Source organism: Poecilia mexicana, unplaced genomic scaffold (assembly GCF_051168715.1).
Source record: "Poecilia mexicana isolate PSO_F unplaced genomic scaffold, ASM5116871v1 scaffold_22, whole genome shotgun sequence".
In the NCBI taxonomy this organism is placed as follows: domain Eukaryota; kingdom Metazoa; phylum Chordata; class Actinopteri; order Cyprinodontiformes; family Poeciliidae; genus Poecilia; species Poecilia mexicana.
The window spans coordinates 5,762,700-5,772,221 of record NW_028263391.1 but is presented as its reverse complement, the minus strand read 5'-3'; the positions used below and the strand labels follow the sequence as shown (position 1 = coordinate 5,772,221).

Genomic DNA, 9,522 nt, shown 5'->3' with positions numbered 1-9,522 from the left:
ATATTTTGGCAGGCTGGAAATCCATATTGCCCAAAAATGCATCCCTGTGCTAAATTGAAAAATGAAAGAGTTAAGAGTGAAATAACTTTTTCTACATAATCAGAGTAGTTCCATGAACTACTGGTATAAGTTTTAAATCAGTAGGATAATATTTGAGGAAAATAAAGAGGGGATGCATATTTTGGCAGGCTGGAAATCCATATTGCCCAAAAATGCATCCCTGTTCTAACTTGGAGAATTAAAAAGTTAAGAGTCAAATAACTTTTTCTACATAACCAGAATAGTTCCATGAACTACTGGTATAAGTTTTATATTAGTAGGATAATATTTGAGGAGAATAGAGGGGATGCATATTTTGGCAGGCTGGAAATCCATATTGCCCAAAAATGCATCCCTGTGCTAAATTGAAAAATGAAAGAGTTAAGAGTGAAATAACTTTTTCTACATAATCAGAGTAGTTCCATGAACTACTGGTATAAGTTTTAAATCAATAGGATAATATTTGAGGAAAATAAAGAGGGGATGCATATTTTGGCAGGCTGGAAATCCATATTGCCCAAAAATGCATCCCTGTTCTAACTTGGAGAATTAAAAAGTTAAGAGTCAAATAACTTTTTCTACATAACCAGAATAGTTCCATGAACTACTGGTATAAGTTTTATATTAGTAGGATAATATTTGAGGAGAATAGAGGGGATGCATATTTTGGCAGGCTGAAAATCCATATTGCCCAAAAATGCATCCCTGTGCTAAATTGAAAAATGAAAGAGTTAAGAGTGAAATAACTTTTTCTACATAATCAGAGTAGTTCTGTAAACTACTGGTATGAGTTTTATATCAATAGGATAATATTTGGGGAAAATAGAGAGGGGATGCATATTTTGGCAGGCTGGAAATCCATATTGCCCAAAAATGCATCCCTGTGCTAAATTGAAAAATGAAAGAGTTAAGAGTGAAATAACTTTTTCTACATAATCAGAGTAGTTCCATGAACTACTGGTATAAGTTTTAAATCAATAGGATAATATTTGAGGAAAATAAAGAGGGGATGCATATTTTGGCAGGCTGGAAATCCATATTGCCAAAAAATGCATCCCTGTTCTAACTTGGAGAATTAAAAAGTTAAGAGTCAAATAACTTTTTCTACATAACCAGAATAGTTCCATGAACTACTGGTATAAGTTTTATATCGATAGGATAATATTTGGGGAGGATAGAGAGGGGATGCATATTTTGGCAGGTTGGAAAAGCAAATTGCCAAAAAAAAATGCATCCCTGTGCTAACTAGGAGAAATAAAGAGCTGAAAGGATTTCACCTTTTCTACGTAATGACACTTGTTCTCTGAGCTAATGCTATAAGTTTTATATCAACAGGATGGATGCAAATATTTTCAGGCTGATGAATTAAAATGCATTTCCTCCTACATTAACAGACTAGAAAGTTAAGCATGATGTAAAATGTTCTACATATTGGACCTCTGTTTTGTAATGCTTTTAAGCTGTTATGGTATCTAAAAACAAAGCAGAGAATTTCAAACCATTTGCGGAGAACGTTTTCAACAGAGACGTACTGAAAAAAAGTTCGACTCATATGTGTCAATAAAGGTGTAAAAACCGTATTTATTTCAAGTAATTTGCGAAATAAAATCAACCATTTTAGGAATTACATGGTTAAGAAACGTGATAATGTTACAAATATCTTTAAAATTTCCTCTTCGGTCATATTTCAGTCCGGTTTCTCGTCAATAAGCGAGACGTTAGAGCGATGCGCGCTCCCGCGAGAGGGGATGCAATTTTGGGCAGGCATGCGTTTCTGGGCATAACACCGGCTTAATACGTGCACGTCGTGACGCCTGTGAGAACAAGCAACATAAACAATGAAAGTGCGACATCATGTGGCGAGATGTTTTATTGCATACTCAACTTTTCCAAAAACAAGCTGACCTGGTGGTCATTAATAACAAAATGAGTCGCGTGTACAGGCACGCAGATAGCCAGGTTTTTCTTTTCTGTGTGTTTTACTGACTTTCTGCAGCTGAAAACTTAATTAAATAAATTCAGTAATTAGTAATTAATTATTTTTTCTTCACGTAATGCCTTAACCGCAAACCATGCAGTTATTTTTTAAGTGGACCACCTCACATTCCCAACTTTATTATTATTATTATTATTATTTTTTTATTTTTTTAATTGTTATTTATTCATTTATTTATTTATTTATTTTCCATGCAGGCAAAATGCTATGCTACCTAAATCTAATGAGACGAGACGGACAGATCATAGACTATGGGACAGATCCTGTCAGGGCGTGGTTGTGCTTGCTCCCGCCCACCTCATTAGACAGGAAGCTAGCCGGACCGAAACTCGCCTCAACATCATGAAATCTGGACCGACTGCAAGAAAGCTTTAACAGAAAGCAGGTCACCGGTCGAGTTGTGTCAACAGAGAGGCAGCAAGCGACCGCCTGGGCTAAACTCCGCTTCTGACCTCTGTTTGAACGAACCGTATCATTTTTTAAAGTTCAGCCCGCAAGGTTAGCTTGCTTGCTAACTTTCAGTCTCGACGTATCTCGGCTGGTTCTGTTGTGCAATATTGGGAGCTACTGAAGTCGTTTTTTTAAGGTTTCGCCATGGGGTCCAGAGCGTCTACGTTACTCAGAGAAGAAGAAATTGAAGAAATCAAGAAGGAAACGGGCTGTAAGTTAAAAAATAAAATAAATACTGACATTGAACTGTGTATGTGTAGCTGGAGGTTTGCTGTGCTATTTTGTTGATTACCTGGGCGCTGTCAGTGTGGTGTAATTGTATTAAGTATTTATTTAGGAGAGGTGTGTGTGTTATGTTCTGCTGTCCTGTCTATAAAACATTGAAATGGTTTGGTTTGCAGTCTCCCACAGCCAGATCACCCGCCTGTACAGCCGCTTCACCAGCCTGGATAAAGGAGAAAACGGCACACTCAGGTAAGCAGCTGCACATAAACGCGTCACCTAACAGTTTCTGAAGGAGGCGACAGCTGGGAGGATTTACATCAGACATTAAAGTCGGTTCTTACAGCTGTTTTATATGTTTTATATTGATCGATATGAAGTATCGATCATATTTTCCTGGATGAATCTGATTTCCTGTTTATATTTCAGATCTGTTTTCGTTGCTTTAAGTTCTTTGTTAGATGTCAAAATTTAGAATTAAGTGGGAGGGGGGGGGATACAATATAATCCGCAAATTTCCAATACTTCCTGCTATAAAAAGTCCATTAAAGTTCACACTGTTGGTTGATGCGTTTTATAGAAAAAAATGTGTGAAAGTTGCTTATTTGGACACATTTTTAAGCAGTTGATTCTCCCAATCTCTGACCTATTGATTGTTGCATCTTATGTTTTTTTAATGTGTTTATCACTTTGCTACTGATAAATGGGGAATGCCTCTACATGGAATAAAAGAAGTAGAGGATTATTCTTTGTGGAAGATCAATAAGAATCTCAGGGAAGTGCTGTAACTGGGTCTAGTTTAAGGTGATAGGTGATGGAATACAAGATAATTATTGAGCAATAAAGACTTTCGTGTGAACCTTGGTTTAACACGGCCCTTTGGTTTACTAAGACAATCATTTGCAGGTCAACCCTTCAAGGACGGTGAAATGTGTCTGCAGTTTCTTGGAAGCGTGTCTCCTGAAAGACATTCTGTTTACAGAAAACACGTCTCGGGTGCTCCTTGTCCTCGTTTGTTGTAGTTTTCCCTTATCGTCTGAGAGTTGCCATAATAATGACCTCTAGAGGTCTACGTCCAGCCACCCACCCCAGTCCTCTGAGAGGTGGTGTGGAGGGTGATTTTGTTTTAAAAACTTGGTTAAAGTATATTTTTCTGCTAAGCTAAAATCTCCTTGTAGCGGACTGTTAGGGGATCATCTTTGAAGTTAATTGTATTTTCTGATATCGACAGTCGAGAAGATTTCCAGAGGATCCCAGAGTTGGCCATCAATCCTCTTGGGGACAGAATCATCAACGCCTTTTTTCCTGAAGGGTAAGTTTCTCTAACTTGCTGTTTCCCTCTGCCTTTTGTCTTTGAAGGCCGTGTCCATGAGGAATATTGATCGATGGGGTTGATGGGGCATTTGGAAAAGTTTGGGTTCGAGTTTGAAGAAAGAAAATACAAGGTTTCTCCCCAGAAACATTGCTAAGCTTGGTGGTTGGGTTCTAGTTCAGTCGTTCATCCAGCGAACTGCCTTGTTTTTGAGTTAAAAAATGTTTAAAGTTGACAAGAAATGTGAAAATATGATCATGTTATTTGAAGACTGGAAGATTAGTAAAAGAACACCAACTTTAAAGTCTTTAAAAATGCTAACATTTTAAAATACTTAAATAAATAAGCGATGCTAAACCTGGTGGGGGCACAAGTAAAGCCTGGTGGCCCACCAGGCTGATAAAACACTGGGGAAAATCCTGAAAATGGGATATAGGAATGTTTTTTTTTTCCGTTTTTAATTTTATTTTTTTTATGCCATTTGTCTAAATATTTAATCCACCCAGCAGTTTAATAATTTATCCGTCCATCTGCCTCTGTTTGTCCGTCCATCCATCAATTCCTCCTTACATTCATTCATTTGTCCATCCGTTTATTTTCCCCTCCATCCATTAATTTGTCAATTTGTTTATTCCATTTTTCTGTCCATTCATTAGTTTATCCTTCTGTTTTTTTCCATCCTTGTCCATCCATCACTTCATTTGTTATTCCATCAATTCATCCTTTAGGATTGTCCCTTTGTTTTATTTTTTCTCCTAGTTTTTTAAATTATTTTTATTATTACTTCCTAATGTAACAAAAAGGTATAGAAACCTTTTTTTTTGTTTTGCTTTCTACTTTCAGAACTAGCCTCATAAGTTCAGAGCGCTGTGTAAAATTAAAGGACTTTGACCTAAAAATGTGTAGGAACATTTCCCATCCCTAAAATAAGCCTCATCCTTTTATATATATATATTTATATCAGAGTGGAAGGCTGGAAAACCAGATGTTTTGTCTATATCATTAAAATCCCTAAATGTCTCAGGAGTGGGCGTTTGGATTCCAGACGCGGCTTTTAATGGTTTCATATGGCTTCGATTTCCTCTCGGAGGTTTGGCACTGTTGGCTTTCGCTCAAGCTGAAGAAGAAGAAGAACGTACCGCAGGTGTTGGATTACTGCTGACTCTGAGGGTTTGTGTCTTCTAGGGAGGATCAGGTGAACTTCAAGGGCTTCATGCGCACCTTGGCGCACTTCAGACCCATCGAGGACAACGAGAAGAACAAGAACCCGCCCGCCACGGAGCCGCTCAACAGCAGGACAAACAAGCTGCTCTGTGAGTGTTCGCCGAGGTCGCGTTAGGGTGGAGCTGCTGACTGTTATGGGGAACACTCACAGGGGTTTTGGTCAGCGGGTTACCACTTTGTTTTTGTTTTTTTAAAAAGAAAAGTTGTTTTTTTTTTCCCCCAGTTGCTTTCCGTCTGTATGACCTGGACAGAGACGACAAGATCTCCCGGGACGAGCTGCTGCAGGTCAGTGAGTCGGTTTGCTCCGACTTCCTCCTCTTTTTTTTTTTTTGACATTACAGAAATCAGTCAGATCCAATCAGCTTGTTTCCCGTAGAGACAAATAAACAGGGTTTAGGATTTGGGTGCTTGAAATCCTTTAAAATGCTTGAATTTCAGTTAAATGTTTTCAAGGTTTGGAAAGTTCTTGATTTCTGTATAAAGTCCTTCAAGGTGCCTGTTATTCTATCTGCACAACTTTATAGTTGCTGAATGTTATTTACAGTTAAAACCAGATGTATTCATTCACTTAATTAAAAAACACACAAAAAATTTTTGTCTCAATGGCTGAAGATAAATCAGACTGAATTTTTCTTCTAAGTTAGAATCACCAAAATAACTTCTACTTGTTAAATGCCAGATAAAATCTCAGATATATTTTTTAGAGATTTATTTCTTGTAACTTTCTTTGTACATTTTGTTTAAACATTTATTTTGACCAGGGATTTGAGTTGCCTTCAGATTTGTTGGGTTATGTCAGAGTGTTAGTTTTTCATTATTTCTGATGGCTCAATGACTTATTGATCTGTGTAATTACAATAAATGTCGTCTTACAATTTAAACATTAAAGTTACTGAAAATGGAGGATTTTTTTTTGCTAAATTAGTGTTTTGTTCTCGGACCAAATCAGGTGTGTGGCGTATGAGAGACATTTGAAAACACAAAATTCTTACATTTCAGCTACCTTGTCCTGTCATAAGACATTATTAATAACAGTCATAAATGATATCATACAATAGTGAATTGAAACTGTCTAGTTTGAAAACTTCCCCTGAATTTGCTTGATTTTTTTACTGTGGGAAAACTGTGCGAACCCTGAATAATCCAACCCAAATCTGCCTGGTGTCAGAGAACAACGAGACGCAGTTATGCAACTTCAGCTCCTAGGCGTTCTGCACGGGGCTCGAATAACCGAGTCGATGAAAAGACTTTGGCCTTGTGCTGATTTGATATCTCACCTGAGCTGCAGGCTCTTCGTTCTGTCGTCTCGGAGCTTCCTGTGTGTTATTTGTCGTCTCTCCGTGAAGCCGCTCCGGTTTGGGTGACATTGCTCGACCTGTAATTGGCGGGAAGCTGCTGGTTGAGTGACTCAGACGCAGGCCTTGTTTGGTGCAAAACAGTCCCCCCACCTGGCCCAGCTGATTCAGACTAAACATGTGACTCCAAATATATAAACTCTAAAAACTGACTTTGATTCACCAAAGAGCTAAAACGCCTCCAAGTGATCACGTTTCTGCCGTCCGTGTAACGTTAAGTTTCTTTTGACCACTGTATTGTCTGCGTAAACGCTTATTTCATCTTCAGCAGTTGCTTTTTTTTTTTTTTTTTTTTTAAACATATTCAGTAACCATGACGACGTCGCTTGTTTCAGGTTCTTCGGATGATGGTCGGCGTAAACATTTCGGACGACCAGCTCGGCAGCATTGCTGATAGGACCATCCAGGAGGCCGACACCAACGGAGACAGCTGTATTTCCTTTCAAGAATTTATGAAGGTGAGTTGTGGGCTTTGACTAGACCACTGCGAGGTCACATTCAGCTCTGTTCTCAAATTGACTCCGTCATTGTCAACTGAATGACCATAACCTGCTCAGGTCCTGTTTATGCAAAACAGACCCAATGACCATACTGCCATTACCGTGCTTGGCTGAGCGTTTTTCTGGTTATATTAGAAAATATTTTCACTTTTTAATAGGGCTGCAACTAACAATTATTTTTAGTAATTGATTAATCAATAATTGATTGGGTTTAATCGATTAATTAATTTTTTTCTTAATTGATTAAAAATACTGGTAAATTCTGAAGAAATTTCATTAAAGTACTTAAGCATTTTCTGTACAATATTAAAATGCAGTAGAAAATGGAAATAAACAAAATAATTTAATATCTTTAAAAAAAAGGCAATTTAAATAAGAAACTAAACATTTTATTGCTTAAAATACAATAACATCGAATTCCTTTGGGGAATTTGAACCAGGTGAATTTTTTTTTTACTTTTGTGTAAAACATGTTGACAGACAAATGAGTTTTTATCTTAAATGTGAAATGTGTCTATATACGTCTTCTACAGTTTGGGCTCAATTGCTACTCTGTTTTCACTAGATTGCCTTTTTTTTGAGTCCTTATATGCCTGCTAATGATTAATAAGAATTGTGAAAACACAATTTTTGTTTTTATTTTACTGTTTGAACTGTAATGCTATAAATTGCTGTTCGCACACATGCAGTTACCTGCTAAAACGTAAACTTTGACTATAATTTCTTGTGCGTTAACATGCTGTTCTGTCTGTTTTCACAGGTTTTGGAAAAGGTGGACGTGGAACAGAAAATGAGCATCCGGTTCCTCCACTAAAGTTTCTTTTTTGTTTGTTTGTTTTTGTTTCCCTTCACACATCATGAGTAGAGCATCATGAGTAGAGCTGGGACTGGTCAGCTGTTGTCAGGTCATAGTTTCATCCTGCTTTTCCGCAGCCCGTCTCAGGGCCACATCCAAGGTACGCACCGTTTCACACCGGGCAGACGTCTCTGATCCTGACATTCTGCCGCTTGCACCGCTCCGTGAACAAAGTGGAGGGGGGGGGAGAAACGGTTGCGTGCCTTGAGTTGTTTTATGCAATGTCACAATGTCCACCTTCCTAATCATGCACCGGTATTTATTAGAGACGTTTTAAAGGGCCTTAGTGGGTAACACTGCTGTTCTTTGTGGTAAAGCTCTTCGCTGTCGCTGTGAGTAAGTTTAAATCAAAGTTTACTAGTACAACCATATTTAATTCATGCGTCGTTGTAGAAATAATGTGGTCAAGTGCAAATTGTTAAATGTGTAATTCCATTTCATGAGCATTTTTTTTTGTTGTTTTTTTTCTTATAACGCTGTCAGGATTATATGACTCCTTCCTTCCGGCCTGTGGTGGAGCAAACTGTAATTTATTATTCAATTCCCCGAAGCAAAGCGAGACCAGCCCCACTGATTGTTGATTTACTCACTGAAGTGCCATGACTAAACACTAATCACAAATCTGTAGCCTTGACTATGTCGCTTTCCTGTGGACTAAACTTAGAGTTCTTAAAACTAAAGTTTTTGCGATTCTTTTTGAAATTAAATCCTATTAGGACTTGATCAAAGCCTAGGAATGAATGTTAGGATCTACGGTGGAGCGGATCACCTAGTTCATTCAGCCTGACTCCACACAGATATCATTTCATTCTTCTGTTACTTTCATCTGTTTCTATTGTGGCTAGTAGGGGGAAAAAACAAAAGCTGATTGTCTGTTTTAACTTATTTCTGTGTTTAGCTCTAGATGCCAAAGAGTGAATAATCTGTACAGGAGTATGAATATGAACCAGAGTTTAGTTGTCTGAGCCATTAAAGCTTCAGTGTGACTGTTTCATCTCTGCATTTCTCGGTAACGGAGTGCAGGAAGAACATCTCAACTATTTTTATCAATCATTATGGGATCATAAGTTATATATAATGTGATGTCTCTCTGTAGCTATGTAAGTGATTATTGAACTTGATTTGAATAAAAAGTGCCATGAAATCCATGTTGTTGAAGTTTGCTGCTTTACTAGCTGATAATACATGGCATTTGGGGAACCAATATATAGTAGCTGATATTTATAGTATTAAAGTATTTTAAGGAAATCTACCTGGACTTTTCTGTAAAATAAATCAAATCAATTATCATTTTAGTCAAAATATATTTAAAAAAAAATCCAAATCAAGTTTTTTTTTTTCTCATATATCCTGCTAGCTGATAATACATGGCATTTGGGGAACCAATGCCATGTATTATGGCATTAGGATAAACTTTATTGGTCACGTTTTTGCACCCAAATAAGGAATTTAACAATGGTTTCACTCTGTGTCAATCTACATTTGCTTTATGCAATTTCCTTCTACAGAAACTACTGGCTTCTCTTATGTTTGTCTTATGTGACTCACTACAGAACGCGTTGTTCTCC

At 37.5% G+C, this 9,522-nt stretch overlaps 1 protein-coding gene across 1 annotated transcript; it reads left to right on the top strand.

Moving 5' to 3' along the window:
- Positions 1-2,314: 2,314 nt before the first annotated feature.
- On the top strand, positions 2,315-9,098 carry chp1 (calcineurin-like EF-hand protein 1). The gene is made up of 7 exons (XM_088002525.1): positions 2,315-2,696; positions 2,887-2,959; positions 3,939-4,019; positions 5,205-5,332; positions 5,467-5,528; positions 6,934-7,056; positions 7,859-9,098. Exons 1-7 carry the CDS (start codon positions 2,630-2,632, stop codon positions 7,910-7,912), a joined length of 588 nt encoding a protein of 195 aa, XP_087858651.1. The 5' UTR covers positions 2,315-2,629; the 3' UTR covers positions 7,913-9,098.
- The last annotated feature ends 424 nt before the right edge of the window (positions 9,099-9,522 follow it).